This window comes from Dunckerocampus dactyliophorus, chromosome 3 (genome assembly GCF_027744805.1).
Source record: "Dunckerocampus dactyliophorus isolate RoL2022-P2 chromosome 3, RoL_Ddac_1.1, whole genome shotgun sequence".
Taxonomy (NCBI): domain Eukaryota; kingdom Metazoa; phylum Chordata; class Actinopteri; order Syngnathiformes; family Syngnathidae; genus Dunckerocampus; species Dunckerocampus dactyliophorus.
The window spans coordinates 32,266,848-32,291,058 of NC_072821.1; the positions used below are offsets into that span (position 1 = coordinate 32,266,848).

At 34.2% G+C, this 24,211-nt stretch overlaps 1 protein-coding gene across 1 annotated transcript; it reads left to right on the plus strand.

Annotated features, from left to right (window-relative positions):
* Positions 1-19,819: 19,819 nt before the first annotated feature.
* Positions 19,820-23,000, plus strand: LOC129178503 (myoblast determination protein 1 homolog). The gene is made up of 3 exons (XM_054770788.1): positions 19,820-20,365; positions 21,546-21,618; positions 22,807-23,000. The coding sequence occupies exons 1-3, from the start codon at positions 19,820-19,822 to the stop codon at positions 22,998-23,000; spliced, it is 813 nt and encodes a 270-aa protein (XP_054626763.1).
* The last annotated feature ends 1,211 nt before the right edge of the window (positions 23,001-24,211 follow it).

The window sequence follows — 24,211 nt, forward strand, 5'->3', positions numbered from 1 at the left end:
TTGTTGTTTTGTTTTGTTTTTTAGTTTTCTTGTTATATTTTTAGAATGTGCATATTTTTAGAATGTGTCCCGGGCTGCACTTTGGACACCCCTGTTCAACTAGTTGTCGGGTACAAAATACAATTTTGCGGCTTCACTCTTTCACTGTTTTTCAGAAATGTATTCATTCATGAATCATGCTGTTTCGTGGTTGAACACGGCCTATTTGTAAAAAAAAAGATCCACGTTTAAGCAAATGTTACATATTTCTTGCCTAAATGAAGCAGTTTCAAGCATAAAAATGACGAAATCAACTAAAATCCAAATATAAGGCATTCAGAAGGAGGTATTCAATGACGTTGATGAAATGTAGTATTCTATACGGGTCACTAGGTGTCAGTAGTGTTACTGTAATGCTTGGTGAGACACAAGCACCAGACACCAGCATGAGGATGATTTATGTCTTAAATGGCTTATTTTCTCTTATTATGTCTACCATTTTAGGTAATAGGAGTGTAAAGGTGACTATAGGGGTGTTAGTTCATGTCTAGAGGCCTCCAATAATGTTAAAAACTGTATTTAGAAGGTTATAAACAGGTTTTCTATGCTCTTAAAACACAAAAATATTCCATTTATAAATAAGGAATAGTACTTGAGGGAAATTGACTGATCACGGGACTAATGAACCGCGATAAACGAGGGGTTACTGTACTCCTTTTTCCACGGTGTCCTTGTGTGGGAGGTAACATGGTGTTGTGGTTGGAGGGGGGTGCCGAGGGTCTTGCTAATTCGCTCACAACAGCTGCATCCCTGAACCCCTCTGCACCCCCACCCTGCCCCATCCTGCCAACATTTATGGCCTTTGTCTTGGCGGCATTCATCAACAAGAAGTGTTGCAGCCACAATTAGCAATAAAGACACGTGTTGTTGTGTTTGGATGACTTGTTCTTCTAGTGGACACAAAATACTTTCAAGGTTGCTTTCAGTTACTAGGCTGTAGCTTGGAATGTGTAGTCGGTGTATCGCAATTCAAATGAAAATGAGAATGAAAACTAGTGAAAAATGAAAGGGTCCAACTTTGCCACTTTGATATTTTGTAAAGATATGCTAAGAAGTTCTATGCTAAACCGTAGTTCAAGAAAAACACTGCAGCTCAGCCGTGTCATTGTCACTATAAACTTCTTTGCTTTTTGTTTTTGCATTTTCAAAATATTTCAACCACCTTCCGGTTTATTTTCTTCTCATTATTATAACTTTATTCCCATAATATTTATTATCACACTTTCCACAACCTAATTTTCAAAAAATGACAACTTTATTCTTTGATTTTTGGCAACTTTAAAAAAATACAATCTTTTCTTTAATATTTCAACTATTTTCTCTTAATATTTTGATTTTATTCTTGTAAAATTACAGCTTTTTTTTTTTGCATTTCTGCTGTTGTTTTTTTGTTTTAATTGTCCAACCATTTCAACTTCCTTGGATTTTTTTCTTTCAGAATAACTTTATTCCCATAATATTTTGACTTAATTCGCAGAATATTAGAACTTTTTCTACAACCTACAGTAATTTTCCCCCAATATCCAACATTATTTGTTGTTTTGTTTGTTTACTTTAAAAAAATAACATCACTTTTCTTTAACATTGTAACTTCATGCTCCTAAAATGATATTATTTTTCCTCATAATACTACAAGTTTATTGTCATAAAATCACTACTTTTTCTTGGTAGATTACAACTTTTTTCTCTTCATAGTTTGACTTTATTGTAGTAAAATTACTGCAGATTTTGCCTCCAGGCCACACTTTGTTCACCCCCGAGGTACCAGGACGGTGCTGAGAATTGAACCCCATTCAATCCTAGTTGAAATATCATACAATATACAGAAAAATAAACCAGTGAACTTACTGCAGAGGAAATGAACGATGCACTTTTTCAGAGGGCGTGATAGTCGGAATAAGAAGTAACAAAATCTGTAAAAAGAATTTTGAAGAACTAAAATGATAATTTTTCATGGTAAAGTCTAATTCTAACAAAAGCTGTTCAAGGTAGTTTAAGCTAATCTTTTAAATTGTATTCATTAAATATGCAAGCAGATCAATGTGCAGGACACTTTCCTTCCGAAAAAAATACAAAATGGACAATTGTAATCGTTACCAGTCACCGATTGTCCTCGAGAGCAGGGGTGTCAGTGCAGCCTGGGGGCCAATTTTTTATTGGCCTGCGGCACATTCTGAAAATATCATTTACCCAAAAAACAACAACTGCAAAAATGGAAACATCAGCAGTAATTTTTACACAAATAACATCAAAATATTATGAGAAAAAAAGATGTAATCCAATGACAAAAAGTCATAATTTTACGAAAATAATATTGTAATATTATAGGGGAAAATAACGTCATTTTAGTAGGATAAAGTTGAAATGTAAAAAAATATATCTTTTTTCAGTCGTAATATTATGAAAAACAAACAAAACAACAAACAAAGCTGTAATTTCTGGAAAATTAGCTTGTGGAAAAAGTTACAAGAATGATGTCTAAATATTATGGAAATAAAATCATTATTGCGAGAGGAACATTTATTTTTATGAGAATAAATACATTTAATTTCATGAGAATTAAAGTCAAGTTACTAAGAGAAAAATAAATTCTAACAGGAGCAAAAGTCTAGATTTTATGCAAATAAACTCGTAATATTATATATCATTTTAGTAGGAATATAGTTGATCATTTTTTAGGAATATCATTTTAGTAGCATTAGAATTGAAATATTTGTAAAAAAAACAAAAAAAAAAACAACTTATTTTTTAAAAAGTCATAATATTTTGAGAAACAAAGAAAAACAATGTAAGAAAGCTGTAATTTTTGGAAAATTAAGTTGTGGAAAAAGTTATAATATTATGGTCGTAAAGTCATAATATTATGAGAGGAAAATGTAGATGCATTTTAGCACAGAGTTAAAATATTACACAAAAAAATGACATTATTTTTTAAAAGTCATATTATTGCCTTGAAAAACAAACCAAATTTGTTTTTTTTCTTTTGGATTAGATTTGATAGCGCTTTTCAAGGCCCCCAAAGCGCTTCGCATTGAAGTGAAGCCATTATTCAGCTCTGCAGTCACACACTGGTGGTGGTAAACTACATCTGTAGGTACAGCTGCCCTGGGGCAGTCAGACGGAAACATGGCAGCCGACGGCCTCTCCGACCGTCACCAAACATTCATTCAGCAGTGTGGGCAGCACTGGAGGCAACCTTCCGGTTTCTGAACCACCATCAACAAAGATTATTTAAGAAGAACGTTGAACTACTTGCAATATAATACAGCAAAAATGGGGAAAAAGAGCAAAGAGTGAAGTTGATAGTAATAATATGCTTTTTCACTCACATGACAAAGCTGAGATGCAGTTACACATGCAGTTCAAATATCAAAGTGGCCCTTACATCCTGTCATTTTTCCAACGTGGCCCTCGCCTGCCATAAAGCAACACGTCAGTGATGTCAGCACTTCAGTCTCTGCTCCGTTTAACGCGGCGTCTTTGAACCGAGTCCCTGCGACGCTCTGATTTACATCCATGAGAAGGAGGAGTGAAAAAACATCCCAATGTCAGAGGCTGCTGACGACAAGGCCAGACCGTGTCCACCAGAGAGGGAGAGAGCGCTGGACATTTGTCCCCTCAACAGGAAGTAAGCTGATGGCTTTGTCACAGCAGGAGCAGATAGAGACAGCACGCTGAATTGATTTAACCTTTGACCCACTCACAGGAGAGAGGTACCTGATCTCTTCTCAAGACCAAATCACAATAGTATGATAAAACAAGACTTTTTTTAAAATTAGCAGCAAAATTCATAGCGTACGCCCCGGTTAGCGTGTTTTTTGGTTTAACGTAGAACATTTACCTCGGTGTGCGTGCATTCTCCTGTTGGCGTACAACATGGTGCGTGTCTTGTCGTGTTATTAACACACTAACACACTAATAGGGATGCTCTGATCAGGGTTTTATGCTGCCCATTCCGATACCGATTTCACAGACTAGCGTTGATTCTCGCGGCAAACAAGACAAAGTGCGTCCCTTGTCGGCTCAATAGGGTGTTGGCAACCCGAGGTGACACAGCACACATGCACATTCATGTCATGTTTGTGTTAACATGACTTGACTGGTTACGTCGCCGCCGTGGGGCGATCTCTTTTTGGGATCGGCTTTGAAAGGCATTCATCGGCATACGGCATTTCCGTGTTTTTTAGGGAAATCAGCCGATAATAATCGGTGGCCAAACGATCGGAGCATCCCTAGTTCTTCATGGAATTTGATCACAAAACGTCCTCGCTTGCTAATACGTCGGACCAGGAGGCGGGAACCGGCTCCTGGTCCGTCACCTGTCTATGATGTCATCAGCGGTTGGCTCTCAAAAATGTTTCAACAAAACAGATTTTTATAGTTTTATGATTGGAGTTTTACATCAGGGGTGTCCAAAGTGCAGCTCGGGGAACCGTTTTAATTTAACAAGTAAAAAAAAAAAAAATACAAAAATGGAAAAATCTGCAGTAATTGTAGAAGAATAAAGTAAATATTAATTGCAATCTAACAAGAAAAAGTCGCAATTTTACGAGAATAACATCGTAATATTACAGGGAAGGAAAAATAACGTCATTTTAGTAGCATAAGGTTGAAATCTTAAAGAAAGACGTGATTTTTTAAAAGTCGTAATATTATGAAAAACAAATAAAACAACCAATAAATATGTAATTTGGGGAAAATTAGGTTGCGGAAAAAGTTAGAATGTTACGAGAATAAATGGAAAAAAGTCATAATTACAAGAGAAGAATTTACAAAAAGAAAGTTTAATATGATGGAAATAATGTAATTACGAGAAGGAAATTTACAAGAAGAAAGATTAAATAATTGGAAAATAAAAAAAAACAACAACAGAAATGTAAAAAAAAAAAAAGAAGCTGTTAATTTACAAGAATGAAGTAAAAATTACAAGTCATAAAAAACTCATAATTCCGAGAAGAAAATTTACAAGAACAAAGTTGAAATAGTTGGAAAATTTAATAAAAACAGCTGAAAAACAAGAAGAAACATTGGAAAAATATGCAAAAATGAAAAAAAATCTGTAATTTTTAGTTCTAGGAAATGATTACTTTTTTAAATCAAATTAATCACAGTTTCAAATTAATTAATCATGATTAATCACCATTTAGCAGCTCTGTGTGCATATGTATTTTTTATGAACAAAAAGATAAATTACATGATATATTTGTACGTATTAACAGATTCAAATGAACAGAAAAAGTAAATCATGCTTTTTGCTGTGATTTCGGAGTGTCCCTGAATGCGCCTCGCTCAGGACTAGAGACGTGTTTGTGAGGTGGAGATACATACTGTACACTACATGGTGGTGGAATTGCACTGCTGTTGATGTGTTCAGGTCAGAATATTAGTTACAAAAGAGCGTCACACTCCGTGGAGACGCTATTGTGCCCCCTTTTGTCACCACAACAGCGTGGGGTGGCTTGACATGGTGCGCGTGCGTTAATTACGCTAAAACTTTTAACGTAATTAATTAAATAAATTTGTTACCGCCGTTAACGCGCTATTTTTGACAGCCCGAGTACTCTTACAAGAATAAAGTCAAAATATCAAGAGAAAAAAGTTGTATTCTAACAAGAAAAAAAGCATCAAATTTTAGCAAATACACTCCTAATATTATGAGGAAAAATAATATAATTTTATCAGCATAGAGTTGAAATATTTTTTTAAGTCATGATATTATGAAAAACAACCCAAAAAATTAAGTTGTAATTTTTAAAAATTAGTTTGTGGAAAAAGTTACAATATTCTGAGAATAAAGTCCAAATATTATAAGAAAAAACATTTACGAAAATTATTGAAGAAAGCTGATATATTTGGAAATATAACCCAGCCAAAATGGGAAGAAAAAAGAGCAAAGAGTGCAGTTAATACTCCTAATAAAAATACAATTATTCATTGAGTTTAATTGAATAATAGACATCCCTACAAATATGACATATTTCATATGTTTACAGTATGCTTGTACTTACACAGAGGTGGCGGATGAAACAAAAGATGCCGAGTCATCACGAGGACACGTGGGATCCCAAGGAAAAGTCTGCTGACATCAGCGGTCTGAAAAAGAAAGATGTTAAAACAATCTGCCCGCGTGTGTCTCAGCAGGCTAAATACGTCCTATTAGAGCCGCGAGTGACACTCCGGTCAATCACAAAGCACCTAAAGGTCAAGCACCTCACTTACACAACAGGAAGTAGTCATTCTCAGTGGCAACTGCGACGTTGTTCCACCTGTCAGGGGGAGACAAGTTGTGCACCTGTCTAACTCCACTTCCACCTCTGCATTAGTACGCCTGACAGCAGCTGTTTGCTGGCTAAAATACTTTTTATTTTTTTATTTCCTGCAACCAAATCATGTTAGAGTGGGTCAATACATGATATAACATGCGCTGGTTCCAATAATGGCATCTTTTTTATCCACCTGTGTGATATTTGCCACAATAACACCACCGATATACTTACATACATCAGCAACACATGTAGATTTTTATGCTAAGAACTTACATAGATTTCAAGAAAAAAACTGCATCTCAACTTTGTCACATCGGTGAAAACGCCTGTTTGTATCAGCCTCACTCTTTGCTCTTTTTTTCCACATTTTTGCTGTAGTTTTTTTTTCATTTTCGATATATTTCAACTTTCTTCTTAAATAATCTTTGTACATTTTCTTCCTATAATATTATGACTTTATTTACATTATATTCTAACTTTTTCCACAGCCTAATTTTCCAAAAACGACAACTTTATTCTTTGTGTTTGTTTCTCATAATATTATGACTTTTAAAAAAAGATATTTAAAAAAAATATTTCAACTTGGTTACTAAAATGTTTTTTTTCTCATAATATTACAAGTTTATTTGCTTAAAATTGAGACTTTTTCTCATTAGAATATGACTTTTTTATCTTAATATTTTGACTTTATTCTTGTAAAATTACAGCTGTTTTTTTCATTGCTGCTGTTATTTTTTATTTTCCAACAATTTCAACTTTTTAAAATTTTCCTCTTGTAATTATGACATTTTTTCCATAATATTTTGACTTGATTCTGTTTTTTTTTCACATTTTTGCTGTAGTTTTTTTTTCATTTTCGAAATATTTCAACTTTCTTCTTAAATAATCTTTGTATATTTTCTTCCCGTAATATTATGACTTTATTTACATTATATTCTAACTTTTTCCACAGCCTAATTTTCCAAAAATGACAACTTTATTCTTTGTGTTTGTTTCTTATAATATTATGACCTTTAAAAAAAGATATTTAAAAAAAATATTTCAACTTTGTTACTAAAATGATATTTCATTTCTCATAATATTACAAGTTTATTTGCTTAAAATTGAGACTTTTTCGCATTAGAATATGACTTTTTTTATCTCAATATTTTGACTTTATTCTTGTAAAATTACAGCTGTTTTTTCATTTTTGCTGTAGTTTTTTTTCATTTTCAAAATATTTCAACTTTTTTCTTAAATATTCTTTGTAATTTTTTTTCTTGTAATATTATGACTTTATTTAAATAATATTCTAACTTTTCCAAAAATTACAGTTTTATTTATTTTCTTTGTTTTCATAATATTACGACTTTTAAAAAAAAATAGCGTCTTTCTTTCAAATTTCAACTTTATACTCCTAAAATGCTGTTATTTTTCCCTATAATATTATGACTTTATTCACGTAAAATTACCTTTTTCTCGTTAGATTACCGTAATTTCTGGTGTATAAGTCGCTACTTTTTTCTTAAACTTTGAATCTTGCGGTTTATACAGAGGGGCGGCTAATTTATGGCTGAATTCTAATCTCGTGACATCTCCTTTACTTCAAAACTACTACTAATTGTTTAAATACTGTGCCACTTGCGAGTCAGTGAGGAACTGCAGCTCTTTCTTCGGCAGGAGCCAATCGCGAGCACTCACAACAAGCTTGTAAATCCATTGGAAATCGCAGGAGGTCATTATGTACAACAATATAACAGTCTCACGATGTCATCTCACAAATAATGCTAAACTCATCACACAGCAATTTAACACTCAAAGGGTTTACCTCAGAAATATACAAACATGTACCAATACAAGTTTTCCCTGAGAAACGCATTCATTGGTGCCTGCCGGGGCGCTGCAGAGACGTCAGCTTCTCCCTGGGCTCCCCTGGCTCCCTCATTTTAAACTCCATATAACATCTTGCCTGGAGAAGGAGTAGGATGAAATAAATTCAGCTTTTTCCTACTCTTTTTCAGGCATGTTGAATACAAACATGCTCAGTTCCTCAATGGAACTTAAGCACGTCTGAAACAAAGAAACCATTACAATAGGATTGCATCTTCTGGATTCTTCATATTTATTCCAGCCCTGATGAGCCAGGATGATGCAATGAGGCAAAGAGTGCATGTTCTGCCAATGACAAGCATACAAAGCCCTTACAAGGGGCCATTTGCGGCCGGGGGCACATTCTAAAAATATAATTTGACAAGAAAACAAAAAAATAACAACAACAGCAAAAATGAAAAAATCAGCAGTAATTTTACAAGAATAAAGTCAAAATATTAAGAGAAAAAAATATGTACTCTACCGAGAAAAAAGTGGTCATTTTACGAAAATTATAAATTGGAATATTATAGGGAAAAATAACGTCATTTTCGGAGCATAAAGTTGAAATATTAAAGAAAGAAGCTATTTTTACATTTTTGGAAAGCTAGGTTGTGGTAAAAGTTACAATGTTACAAGAATAAAGTCAAAATATTATGGAAATAAAGTCAGAATTACAAAAACAACATTTGCAGGAACAAAGTTGAAATAGTTGGAAAATTAAAAAACAGCAGAAATGAAAAGAACAGCTGGAGATTTACGAGAATACAGTCAAAATATTCCATCCATCCATTTTCTATGCCGCTTATCCTCATTAGGGTCGCGGGTATGCTGGAGCCTATCCCAGCTGACTTCGGGCGAGAGGCGGGGTACACCCTGGACTGGTTGCCAGCCAATCACAGGGCACATAAAGACAAACAACCATTCACACTCACATTCATACCTATGGACAGTTTAGAGTAGCCAGTTAACGTGGGAGGAAACCGAAGTACCCAGAGAAGACCCATGAGAACATGCAAAGTAGAACTCAGATCTTCCTGATCTCCTGATGTGTGGCCAACATGCTAACCACTAGTCCACCGTGCAGCCCAGTCAAAACATCATGACAAAAAATGTATATTTCAACAAGATAAAAAGTTTCAATTGTAGTATTATGAGGAAAAATAATATGATTTTAGTAGCATAGAGATTTTTTTTTAAATGCCTCCCTTTTAAAAAGTCAGAATATTATGAGAAACAAACAAAAAAAATAAAGTTGTAATCTTTACAAAATGAGGTTAAGTTATAATATTATGGGAATAAAGTCATAATTATGACAGGAAAATTTACAAGAATAAAAGTCAAATATTTGGGGGAAAAAAAACAGCTGTAATAAAAAAAATGAAGTTATGTGAAAAAATGAGAAAAAATGTTGCAATTTTAGTATTATGAGGAAAAATAATATTCTTTTAGTGGCATAGAGTTGAAATATTTAAAAAATGCCTCTTTTAAAAAAAAAAAAGTCCTAATATGAGAAACAAACAAAAGGAATCAATTTGTAATTTTTGGACAATTAGGTTGCAGAAAAATTAGAACATTACAAGAATAAAGCCAACATATTATGACAATAAAGTCATAATTATGAGAGGAAAATTTACAGGAAGAAAGCTGAAATAATTGGAAAATTAAAAAAAACAACAGCAGAAATGAAACAAAAAAAACATCTGTAATTTTACGAGAATAAAGTCAAAATATGACGAGTAGGAAATCGGATTCTAACGGAAAAAAAGTCTACATTTTCATATTTCGAGAAAAAATATCATTTTTGAAAAATCATTTTGTACTTTTCTTTTATGAGAGAAAAGAATTTTTTGGAAAATTAGGTTGTGGAAAAATTCTAATATTATGAGATTAAAGTCAAATATGAGAAGAAAATGTGTCAAGATGATTGAGAAGGAAGTTGGAATATTTGGAAAATTTAAAAACACCAGCAAAAATGGAGCAAAGTTGCTATCAGTAATGAGCTTTTTCACTTATATGACAAAGCTGGGTTGCAGTTTTTTTCTTGAAAAATATAAACTGTAACTTCTTAGCATGTGTTGCTTTACAAATTACTGTATCAACGTGGGAAAGCTGCATCCTCCCATTTTTCACTATGCGGCCCTCGCTGGAAAAAGTGTGGACACCCCTGCCTTCCAACTCAGACCGAGACTCACCATGGGACGGGATTGAGGCCATCTGGGATCCTCATCAAGATCTCTGTCCCTTCCTTGCAAGTCCCAATTTGTCCTCTCACAGGATATCAGACCTGATTGAGCTTTTATGGTTTCCTCATTTACGCTTTGATGGTCAGGTTGCCGACACGTGAAGATTTATTCAATGTTTGTTTACATTTAACTAAGAAAAAACAACAGCTTTCATTGTGACACATTTTTACTTCAAAAAAGGTGATTAGGAATGGTCTGCCTTTTACCACGGGGGGGGGGGGGTGAGTGGGAATGTTGTACCAGGGCCCCAAGCACTTAATAAGCATTTTAATATATCAGTTTTAAAAACCGACGTCATAAATGTTCAGATTTGCTGTGAAAGTTCAATAACGAGGTCGCTTAAATCAAATTCAGAAAATGTCTGAGACTAGTCACGCCCACAAATTGCAAAGTAATTTGTTAAGTACGCAAAATGCACCTTGCACTCAACACATTCTCACAGGTGTCATCAAAGCTCACCTTTATGCAGTCACACACAGCGTCAGGAGGATGAGGTGATACAACAGGAGTGTCCAGTTTTTCTAATGAGGGCCACGTAGCGAAAAATAAAAGGATTCAAAGGGCCACTTTATATTTATAATTGATATTTTGTGAGATGTGAAGAAGTTACATATATTAAAAATAACCTTGCATCTCAGCTTTGCGATATAGGGAAAAAAACACATTAGTATCAACTTCGCTCTTTTTCCTCCATTTTTGCTGGTGTTTTTTTTTTTTTTTTTTTTAATTTTCCACATATTTCAACTGCCTTCTCCAATAGTCTTTGTAATTTTTTTCTCTGAATATTATGACTTTATTCCCATAATATTAATTAATCTTTATACATTTTCCTCTCACAATATTCTGACTTTATTCACATAATATTTTGACTTTATTCCCATATTACAACGTTTTCCACAACTTAATTTTCCAAAATTTACAACTTTATTATTTTTGTTTATTTCTCATAATATTTGGACTTAAATTTTTATTTAAACATTTATAATTTTAACTGTATGCTACTAAAATGATATTTTTTTTCCTCATAATATTGTGAGTTTGTTTGCTTAAAAATTAGTTGTTTTTTTTCACCTCATAATTTGACTTTTTTTCTCTTAATATTTTGACATCGTTCTCATAAAATTAAAGCTGTTTATTTTCATTTCTGCTTTTGTTTTTGTTTTAATTTTCCAAATATTCCTTTCTTCTTAAATAATCTTGGTAAATTTTCTTCTCATAATATTTTGACTTTATTCCATGATGTTAGAACTTTTTCCCCAACTTAAATTGCCAAAAAAGACAACTTTATTCATTTCTCATAATATTATGACCATTAAAAAAAGAGTTTTTCATTACTACTGTTTTTTTTTGTTACTTTAAAATTTTAACAAATTTTTACTTTCGTCTTGTAAATTTTCTTCTCGTAATTATTACTTTATTCCCATAATATTTTGACCATTATAACATTTTCCTCAACCTAATTATCCAAAAATTACAACTTCTGTTTGTTTTTCAAAATATTACAACTTAAAAAAAAACATCTTTCTTTAATATTTCAGCTTTATGCCACTAAAATGACATTATTTTTCCCTATGATATTACAATGCTAACCAAGGTTCCGATGTACAGTATTTATACATTGTTGATATGTTATTACGGACTATGGTGAATGGGATGTGTTTTCTGCGGAAAAAATGGCCTATTTTCTGAGAAAAAAAAAGGTTTAAAAAATGTTTTATTGTTGAACAATCTGCAAAATTGCAGGTACCTACTGTACAATAAAAGGCATGCATGCAGGTGGAACATATTCAAAAAACTTAGTAACAAAAAAAATAATGAAATGATAAAATAAATGAAAAAAAAACAGATCTTGGTGATGCTCCTGCCTGAACTCTTAAATCTTGCAGCAACCTAAAACTTGCAGCAGTGAAACAATTCCAATGGACGATGGGGAGCGGAGGGGGTGGGACACAGTTGAAGGCCCGCTCACTCCAATGGAACACAGCGGCGTGTGAATGAGAGAAGGGGAGGATTATTTCCAGGCATCACACTCATCCGTGTGTGATGATCAGTATGCAATTCCCATTTAACAACAAGGCTCGTCTGAGAAACATCAAATTAGTAGCTGAGTATCACAAGCTGACCGATGAGTCATGACGTGATTGTCACTCTTACAGTCATAAACGTTGGGAAATAGGACTGATTGAGGAAAATGACTTTTTTGTGTTAAATAATTGAACGGTGGATAAAACAACACACATATTTTTTGGTCAGACAATGTTTGTTTCTTTGTCTGTTGTCTTTTCTGTTGTTTAAAATCAGAGATCGTTTCAATAAAGCAAACTGAAATGCAGTTTATAGCTCTCCTTGCCTACATTGTCAGTAATGTTGCTGGAATGTTTGCCACCAGACTTGATCACCAGAACAACAGGCTTTTATTGCAGGTTTCAATTATCTCACAACAGGCACAATAATCTGTAATCTACACCAATCTAAAACTCAACTCTGAACCCCCCAACATCACTTCCTGTCCTTTACAGCAACACACACGAGCACAAGTCTTACTTATGTCTTAAATGGCTTATTTTCTCTTCTTATGTCTTACATATTGGGTAATTGGAGTGTAAAGGTGACAAAAGGGGTGTTATTTCATGTCTAGAGGGGCTCTAATTATGTTAAAACCCGCATTTAGAGGGTTGTAAACAGGTTTTCTATGCTCAAAGGATGAAAATATTCCATTTATAAATAAAGAATCTTACTTTTTGGAAATTCACTTAACCCATTCAATACCGAAGACGTAATTATACGTTTTTATAAATCCTACTCAACAACATATTTATAAATCTTTTACGTTTTTTTCACAAGAGAAGTGATGACGCAACGCCCCACTAATGGATGTCACTTTTAGAACAATTTTAAGCCATAATAATGAGCAAAAGTGCATTTTATAAGAGCTTGGCAGGGTCATATCGATCGAAGAATCACACATGACAGGAAGGAGGAAGTGAGAGAGTGTGGAGGAGTGTAGCGTGCAGAAGGTTACACATTGTAGGGAAATTTTAACGCACACACACATAGTTCAGTTCCAAATGTGAAAATTGTAAATAGCTAATGGTGTTATATTTGTAAATAACTTATTTTGATGTAAAACAACCCTTTTTTTGTGTTGTTTATGTTGGTATAGTGGTTTAGATATTTGAGCTATCACAAAAGCAAAAAATATGTGTATCCCTGAACTTAAGTAAAACTAAAATAATGCTATTTGATAACAGGAGAAATGACACGTACGACCAAATACAAATAGACAGAGCGGACATTGAAAGGGTGAACGAAAATACATTTCTGGGGATCATAATAGATGACAAAATGATCTGGAAATCTCACATCAAAAATATACAACATAAGGTGGCGAGAACTACTTCAATATTGAATAAAGCAAAATTTGTTCTTGATCAAAAATCACTCCGCACTCTTTACTGTTCTGTGGTCTTACCATATCTGACTTATTTTGTGGAGTTATGGGGTAAAAACTAGAAAAGCAATCTTCACTCGCTAAATGCACTGCAAAAAAGATCAGTGAGGATAATTCATAATGCCGCTTATAGAGAACATACAAATCCCTTATTTTTAAAATCACAAATAGTAAAATTTGCTGATTTAGTAAATGTTCAAACCGCTAAAATAATGAATAAAGTTAACAATAACCTGCTGCCCAAAAATGTCATAAAATACTTTTCTACAAGGGAGGAGAAAAATGATTAAGATGATTAGATGATTAAAAACCCACAGCATTTCAGGATGTTACATTCCCTTATCATTATTCCATGTATTAAAAAAGCACATATTCAATACAGGAAGTGAATAAAATGTACTGCACAAGATGTGGAACGGACAGGGGTAGGATTAAATAAGCTTTGCTTCTTCCTACTCCTTTCGGACATGTGGAACTGTGAATTGAATTATGTGATGTATTCCACTGTAACTTGCATGCATGTTCAAATGAAATGAAACCATTAACCATAAAGTTATGGTTGAAATGATCTTTTGACAAAAAGCTGGTTTTCTCCCTTTTCTAGTTAGGAACAGATATTTTCCTGAAACTTCCCTATGTTCTACTGCTGATTACTACAGAACAAAAAAAGGTAAAAACAAACTTTTTTTTCCTGATGAAAGACGGGAGTCTAATCTTTCTTTTGGTAGGCTCCATGTTTATATCGCCATACAACACAATATTCTGTGTGCCTTTAAAGATCAGTCAAAATCGTCTCAAATTAGTTTTAGAAAAGTTGGCCTGTAAGAAAATAATGGCTCTCTTTTCCAGTTTCACTGGGCAAATCAATAACATAACCACATGGAATAATACTGGTTGTATAAATCCAGCAGAAAAATAATTCAAACCAGGATGTTTTTATAACTTTCTCAAAAAAACAAACAAAAAACATTCCAGGATGTGAAAACAGGGCATGTCCTGGGAAAACAGGGCATTTGGTCACCCTTGTATTTATTAGTTAGTGGTAAGTCCAATGTCTGATGTGTTGTTTTCAGTCTCAGTAAATGACTGTATCATCAGGTGCGGCCCGGGGGGCCAGTTGTGGCCATGACACATTCTAAAAAAAACATTAAAAATTGAAAAATGCGTAATTTGACAAGAATAAAGTCAAAATATTGAAAAAATATTGAAAAAAGTTGTAATCTACCGAGAAAATAGCGCAATATTATGAGGATAAATAACATCAATTTATTAGCATAAAGTTGAAATCAAATTTTTTCAAAGTTATAATTTTATGGAAACAAACAAAACAATGAATAAAGTTGCAATTTTTGGAAAATTAGGTTGTGTTAAAAGTTAGAATGTTACAGGAATAAAGTCATAATTAAAGTCAAAAGATTAAGGAAAAAAGGTGTTTTCTAGCCAGAAAAAATGCTGCAGTTTTACAAAAATAAACTGCTAATATTAGGAGGGAAAGCAATGTCACCGTAGGAGCATAGAGTTGACATAGTCAAGAAAAAATAATGTTGTTTTTTTTTAAGTTGTAATATTATGATAAACAAACAAAACAAAATAAAGTTGTAATTTTTGGAAAATTAAGTTGGGAAAACAGTTATAATATTATGGGAATGAAATGAAAATATTACGGAAATAACGTCATAATATTACAAGAAGAACATTTAGGAAGATTATTTCAGAAGAAAGCGGAAATATTTTTAAAAAATGGGAAAAAGACCAAAAAACAAAGTTCATATTAATAATACATTTTTTAAGCTGTATCACAAAGGTGAGATGCAGTTTTTTTCTGTATAACCTCTTAGCATATCTACATGTACATGTGTTGCTTTCCAAAACATCAAAGTGGCCCTTGCTGGGACATAAAAAAATATGGACACCCCTTGATTCAAAAGTCACTTTCTACATTTCAAAACACAACAACTGGCTAAAATGAATCATTTACTTGAACATGCTGCTTCATATGACAGCAATTTTGGGAAGATGCACTTTCTATTTCATTGGACAAGCACCCCAAAATCAGCGGAAAGCCTGGGATGCCTTCCCATTCCCCACAGGGGAACATGTTTTATTCTTTTAAAAAGTATTTTGCATTTAAAATAAGGATGTGAAATACCTGTAGGACCAAATGTGTTGCTGGGTCTCACGACAATATAAATATTTGGACACATCCATAATGCATATGAAGGTAAATGCACCTTAACTTCTTTAACGTTGCACAAAAATGCTGCGTTAGCCGAGTATCAGTACCTGAAAGTGTCCAGCAAATGGCTCCTGATGCTGCGTCATCACTGTGGTGACTCTGAATCATGTATTGCATAACAATGATATATTACTGTAAATACACTGACTGGCAACATCTTACCTCTTGTGCAACCTAACAAGGGATGAACAATACCTCTAAACCAGGCTATCAGTCTGGAGGTGGAGTCGGGGTGAGACTGGGCCGCATCAAGTATTCACTTCTGAGTGACTAACTAGTCAACAAACACCACCGGGCGCTGTCACAAACCTGAGCTTAAGAAAAGAAATGATAGAACATGAATGGAAAACTATAGTATTGTGCTTATTTCAGAATAACACCAGCTTAAGATCAAAGTTCATCGGCCGTGGGTTTCACAAGCTGCTAAATGGAACCATCAGCCATCTCGTCAAGATGCTTTCCAACGTCACGCTCCGTCCACTCGTACAGCTGGGGTGTCCAAACTTTTTCCACCGAGGGCCACATACTGAAAAATGAAAGGAAGCAAGGGCGTCTCCGCGTTGTGACACCGTATACTGCATGTGAAAAAGCCTTTTTTTAGTGTCAGCTTCAGCTTTTGCTCTTTTTTCCCCCATTTTTGCGGTTGTTTGTTTTTTTTCAATTGCCCAAATATTTCAACATTTGAAATAAATAATCATTGTACATTTTTTTCTCATAATATTATGACTTTATTTTGTTTTGTTTCTCATATTACCACAAAAACACTATGCTTTGAAAATGACATCATTTTTCCTCATATTACAAATACATTTTTGTAAAATTGCTACTTTTTTCATGTTAAAATACGCCTTTTTTTTCTTAATATTTTGACTTTGTTCTCTTTTTTTATTTATTCTCGTAAAATTGTTTTTTTGAAACTTTTTCAACTTCCTTCTTGCGAATGTTTTCCTCGTAATTATGACTTTATTCCGATGCTATTTTCAACTTTATTGCCATAATGTTATACATTTTTTCTCAAACTAATTTTAAAAAATTGCAACATTATGTTTTCTTTGTTTCTCATATTACATCGAAAGTCTTTATTTTTTAATATTTCAACTCTATGCTACTAAAATGACTTTATTTTTCCTCATAATATTACGACTTTATTCTCCTTTGACTTATTTTCTTGTTAAAAAAACTCAACTTTTTTTTTTATTTTCCAACTATTTCATCTTTCTCCGTGTTAATTTTCATCTTGTAATTCTGACTTTATTTCCATGATGTTTTGGCCTTATTTGCATAATATTTTACTTAAAAATTACAATTTTATTTGGTTTTCTTCGTTTCTCATAACATCGTATTAGATTCCAACCTTTCTCTCTCAGTATTTTGACTTTATTTTGTGTACAATTACTGCTGATGTTTCCATTTTTGCACTTGCTGTTGTTCTTTTGTTCAATTCTATTTTTAGAATGTGCCACGGGCCGATAAAAAACAGCCGCGGGCTGCAAATGGCCCCTGGGGCGCAGTTTGGACATCCTGTTTAAAGCATCAAGAATACAGTCGACATTTAACGAGTGCGATGCAGCAACCCAAACCACAATATAAAGTTTGTAGTCATGAAATAAACGCATCATTTCAATAAATAATCGTAATAATTGAAAAATAAATACAATAATTTGAAAAAGAGAGGGCACAATATTTGTAATTTGATGAAATGCAGTATACATAAAATACTATTCACACAAAACAATGAGGAAAAACACACAATGTTTGATACAAAAAAACCCAGAGGAGAACTTCAAATGAACCCTTAAACAAATGAAAAGTAGATGCGTCAGTGAGTTTAGATCTTGTCACCTGTTCAGACAAATTGTCTTAAACTGTTGTCCAGGGATGACCCTCAGTGGGGGGGTGCTTGTCCTTCTCAGATCAGAGACAATCTCATGACCTTGTGACCCGCTCAGCAGGACGGTAGACTGAAGCGCTTAGCAGCCACGCTTTTGCTTCACTGTTCGGTCTGTATTGTTATTCAAATCCACGTACCGCCACTTTACAGTTAAAGCAGGGGCTTCACTGTATTAATGTGTTACTTGTTGCTGTTCTACAGTTGCAAATGCAAAAGAAATGAAAAAGCAAAAGAAAGTAAAAATTAAAAAAAAGGAACGCGACGAAAATGTCACCAATGTCCACGTTTTTTCCACCGATATTTTAATTGGAGTAAAAATACAACCTATTAGTAAAAATGGGGTGCATATTTAAGCCAATTTAACATTTTTTTTTGCCTGAATGAAACATGATGAGATAAAAAGTCGACATTCTGAGATAAAAAGTCGTAAATGTGAACTTCTTCACTGGAGCCTTCGTCGCATGGCACTCGGCACATGCGCACTTTGTATCTCATAATTTCAACTTTCTATCTCATAATTATGACTTTATTTCAAAGTTAGGACTTTTTATTTCGGAATTTCGACTTTTAATCTTAGAATTATGACCTTGTTATTTCATCATTATGACTTCTTTTTTCATAATATCAACTTTTTATCTCATAATTGTGAATTTCCAATCTCATAATTTCGCTTTTTTAATCTCATAATTAGGACTTTCCTATCTCACAATCAACTTTCTAATTTCATAATTATTACTTTTTATCTCATAATATGGACTTTTCATCTCATCATTATGACTCTCCTATCTCATGTTTATGACATTTCATTTCATAATTTCAGCTTGTATCTCATCTTTATGCCTGCTTATATCATAATTAGGACTTTTTAATCTGCGAATGTTCACTTTTTATTTCATAATTATGACTTTCATATCTCATAATTTGGACTTTTTGTCTCATAATTACAATTTACTATTGGGATTTTTTTTCTCAGTGGCGGAAACCTGCTTCCATAAAAAATGTTGTTCATTCTTGTTCAGTGACTTTTTATATCATAACATTTCATTCGCATATCATTTCATAATTTCAACTTTTATCTCACAGTTATGACCTTTTATCTCGTCCTTCTGACTTTTTATAATTAGGACTTTAGTTTTTTCATAATTATTCCTTTTGATATCATAATTTTGACCTTTTTTTACCTCATAAATATGAATTTCCTAACTCGTTTTTAAGGTTTTTCATTTCAGAATTTTGATTTTGATCTCATAATTGTGACTTTTTGTCTCGTTATTTTGACTTTTTACGATTCTGACTTTCTTATTTCATAGTTATTACTTTTTATATCATGATTATTACTTTCCTATCTCATGATTAGGACTTTTTTTTCACAATTTCCATTTTTTATCTCATAATTATGACTTTTTATTTCACAATTTCCATTTTTTATCTCATAATTATGACTTTTTATCTCGTATTTGTAATTTTTTATCTCATAATTATGACTTTCATGTGTCATCATTTGGACTTTTTTCTCATAATTAGGATTTACTGTTGGGATTTTTATTTTTTTCCACTGGCAGAAACAGAGAATTGAAGGTTCTTTGCTTCCTTTTTGTTGTTGAGGTGTTCTTGAGTAAGCCTTCCTACACACACGTAACCAAGCCCCAGTTGATTGGCCAGTCTCCCCCGAGCCCCGCCCCATCGGCATGTGCTATAAAAGCAGTCAACAGGGAGGTGAGCTTCCACAGTCGCTGCTCATTAGATACTTCAAGCTCATCCACGTTTTCCTTTGATTTGACTGGCTTTCATGTTGAAATCCACCAGAGCAACTTTTCAAGAGTGACTCCCCGGCTGACCCAAATGGATCTGTATGACCTTTCCTTCCCTCTCCCCTCCACTGATGACCTCTATGATGACTCCTGCTTCAGCAGCGGGGACATGAACTTTTTTGACGACGCGGAAGGCAAACTCAGCAACGTCAGGGAGCTGAAGTCAGCGGACCATCTCAGTTATCAATACCACCATCAAGTCCCAGTGGCGGGCGAGGACGACGCGCATGTGAGGGCCCCAGGGGGCCTCCACCAGGCAGGGAACTGTCTACTCTGGGCCTGTAAAGCCTGCAAGAAGAAGACAACACATGCAGACAGGAGGAAGGCGGCAACTATGAGGGAGAGGCGACGTCTGAGCAAGGTGAATGATGCCTTTGAGACCCTGAAACGCTGCACCTCCGCCAACCCCAACCAGAGGCTACCCAAGGTGGAGATCCTAAGAAATGCAATCCACTACATCGAGTCTCTGCAGGCGCTGCTGAGGTCAAATAGGGATGACAGCTTCTTCCCAGCGCTTGAACACTTTGCCGGAGACACGGACGCCTCCAGCCCGCACTCCAGCTGCTCTGATGGCGTGGTCAGTGTAAGATGCTTAGCGTTAGCGTTGGATTGTTTTCTGTCTGTAAAATCAGACGCGATATTCTTCTGGGCGGATAAATGTAGTCGAGTACCAGTCCTCATTTGCAACTTTCAGACTTACAGTATGTATACCGTAATCCCTTTTTTAGCACGCTTCATTGAAATGTGAATTACCGCAAAGTAGGACTCCTTTAAAAATGGAATATTTTTGTAGTTGAGCACAGAAAGCCTTTTTACGACCTTTTAAATACAGATTTTAACATTAAAATAACCATAGAATCACCTTGACACTCATATTACCCAACGTAGTAGGTAGAATCTACTACAAAATCTAAAAGTGTCCCATTGGACATGACAGTCACATTCCAGACACTCGGTTTATGTTCACACTGCAGGAAAATTCAGATTTTTTTGCTCACTTATTTCGACTTTTTATCTCATCATTAGGACTTTCTTATCTCATACAGTAATCTTATCTCAACATGATGAGGTTGGTGTGTTTTTCAGTTAGCGTACCCCTGGTTTCATTTGGATGGCACTTCTATATCTCCCCTAAAACGGGGGGTGTCTAAGTTGTTGCCAAAAATGAAAAAACTGCTGTCATTTTACACAAATAAAGTCAAAATATTACGAAAAAAAAAGTTGTAATGCGACGAGAAAAAGTGGTAATTTTATCAGAATAACATCATAATATCATGAGGGAAAATAATGTCATTTCGGTAATGAAGTTGTCATTTTTGGAAAATAAGGTTGGGGGAAAAAGTTATGATATGAGAATAAAGACAAAATATTATTGAAATAAAAGACATAACATTATAAGAAGAAAATTTAAATAGTTGGAAATGGAAACAAAAGGCTGTAATTTTGTGACAATAAAGACAAAATATTCAGAAAAAAAAAGCTATATTCTAAAAATAATTTGAAAATGTTCTAAGAATAATCTCGGTATCGAAGCAAAGATGTGAAGCTGATACTAATAATAGGCTTTTTCTCCTGTATCACAAAGATGAGATGCGGCTTTTTCTTGAAATACATAACTTTTTAGCATTTCGACATGTGCTGCTTTGCAAAATATCAACGTGGCAAAGTTGCATCCTTTTATTTTTCAGTAAGTAATGATGTCATTTTGGAGATTCAAGAGTTCATCTTTTGAGTGACGGTGTGGTCTTTGTCTGCAGGTGGATTTCTTCTCTCCATGCGCCACCAGAAGCGAAAACCATGACGCTCTCTACTGCGGTCAGACAGCAGACGGTCAGTTTCCCTTTTCAGAGCTTCTTTCAAAAGTGACAGCTTACTCCTTGCGAGTTCTGCTTTAACATAACTTACTCGAGAGTGACCAAACATCCTGTTTTCCCAGGACATGAACATGTCCTGGCTTTCATTGGGATGCTGCATTAGGGCACTGTGCCGCATGTGACGTAATTCCCGAGAGGCTGCAGTTTGGGCGCCTTGTTGAATTAGTGTTGCCAAAAAGCCACAAAAAAACAAAAAAAATGCAAAACCTGCAGAGTTCATCCTTCGATGCTTGCCATGTTCAAGTCTAGTAAAATTGGGGACGTCATGCATAGCAGCGGTTCAAGTTCTTGCGACTTTAGAGGACACATTTTTTTCCTGCTTACACTCCAAAACAGCTGTAATTTTACAAGAATAAAGTCAAAATATTACAAGAAAAATGGCCTATTTTAATGGAGAAAAAGTGCAATTTTACAAGAATAAATTCATAATGTTATGAGAAAAAAAATAATGTCATTTTAGTAGCATAGCAGTTAAATATTAAAGAAAAACTTTTTTAAAAAGTTGTACTATGATAAACAAAATTTGAGGAAAATTAGGTTGGAAACAAAGTGATAATATTATAGGAATAAAGTCAAAATTTTACGGGAATAAAGTCATAATGTTACAAAAGGAAAATTGCTCAAGATTATTTTAGAACATAAAAAAAAAAACAGCAGCAAAAATGGGGGGAAAAAAGCAAAGAGTAAAGGTGATACTAATAACTTCTTATCATATCTACTTGTACATGTGTTGCTTTACAAAACATCAAAGTGGTACAGTGTGTGGCCCCGCACACAAACTACTGAGAATCATTTTGAGTTGCTACAATGACATTTTAGCAAAATGGACCAGTGTGCTGCATCATTTTTTCACTTTCATTTTTGGGGTGTTTTTGATTTCCCCCCTCTATAGGGTGATCATTTTCATTTCTATCAAATGATGTGGCATCATTTTGTTACTAATACATCACCCACTTATTATCAGGAAAGATATTCAAGATCATTTTTCCCCCAGTTTAGATCTGATGTGTTTTCCAAGTGTTCCTTTAATTTTTTTTAGCAGTATATATATGTATATATATATATATTTTTTTTTCTCATAATATATATATATATGATTTACCGGAACTCAAAAACTGATATTTTATTTCTATTTTCTTTTCAGATTTAAACAAGAGCACACCATCACTCCTTTCTAGTTTGGACTGTTTATCCAGCATTGTGGAGCGCATTAACATGGACCAGGTTGTGGCCTGCCTGGGGGACAGCGTGGTGCCCCGTGGGCCGGGATCCCCGCAGAACAGCCCTGCAAGCTGTGGACTTTTTGAAGAACCCAACAGCATTTATGAGCCTCTCTGAAGCTGATGGGACCAAGGACTATTTTCTCCAAAAACTCATCTAATAGATTTTTTTTACCTGCAAAACTTGAGAGAGACACTGTCATTATAATTTAAAGATTAGGTTTAGTTCAGGTTGTGGACTTTGCGGGCGCTTTCTGTGCACACTTCACAGAACTGGACAATGGATGGATTTTTTTTATTGACTTGAACCGAACTTTTTTCATTTTGTGATGAAAATGAAATGTTTTAATTCTGGTCCTCGATGTACAATTGTAAATAAGAGCTAAGCTGTGCGTTAAAGAGATAGTTTGGATTTTTTGACATGAAGTTGTATGACATCCCCATCAGCATTGTAGTCAAATAACTGGGACTTACCCCCACTTGGTCTCCTAAGTCCAGTTCTGGTCAGATTTCCGTGATGAAGAACGTCGTTCCACTTTGTTGCTGGGGACAATTAAGTTAATTAAAGCCTTTGGCTTCTCAAAACAATATGCGTTCAAAAGATTAATTCATTTTTATCACAAAAATGCCTTCTCAAAAAAATCAGACCTCACAAAACGCTCGCTGTTATATACTGTATTTGTCTCTCGCCGTGTTCCTGCGCACTGTTGCCTGTGCGTTCATGTGTATGTGACGAAGACCCTCACATCTAGACCAAGTGTGTAAGTCGCTGTTATTGGACTACAGTATGTCATACAACTTCATGTCATAAAATCCAAACTATCCCTTTAAGATGTATCAACCACCACAAAAGAACCTTTGCTATGTATTTTATCTATAATTTATGAGTGATTTACATTTATTAAATAATAATTACAATCTGAAGGTTTGCGTAAAAACTGGCTTTTTTCACAATACAGTAATCCCTCGCCACTTCGTACGTCGAATTTCACAGGTTCACTCTATCACGATTCTCAAAAACATATTAATTAATAAATTAGCACTGTTCCGTGATTGAATACGGCCTATTATTAGTCAAAAATATAATTATTTAAGCAAATGTTATGTGTTTTTTGCCTAATTTAAGCATTTTCAAGTATAAAAATGGCTAAACTAAAATGAAAATACAGTGAAACCTTGGTTAGCATCATTAATTCCAGAAGATCAGACGCTAAATGAATACATTTTTCCCCTAAGACATTATGTAAATCCAATTAATCCGTTCCAGAATGCCAAAAATGATCACATGATGGCAAATTGTCATGTTATCAATACACTGCGTGAGTCCAA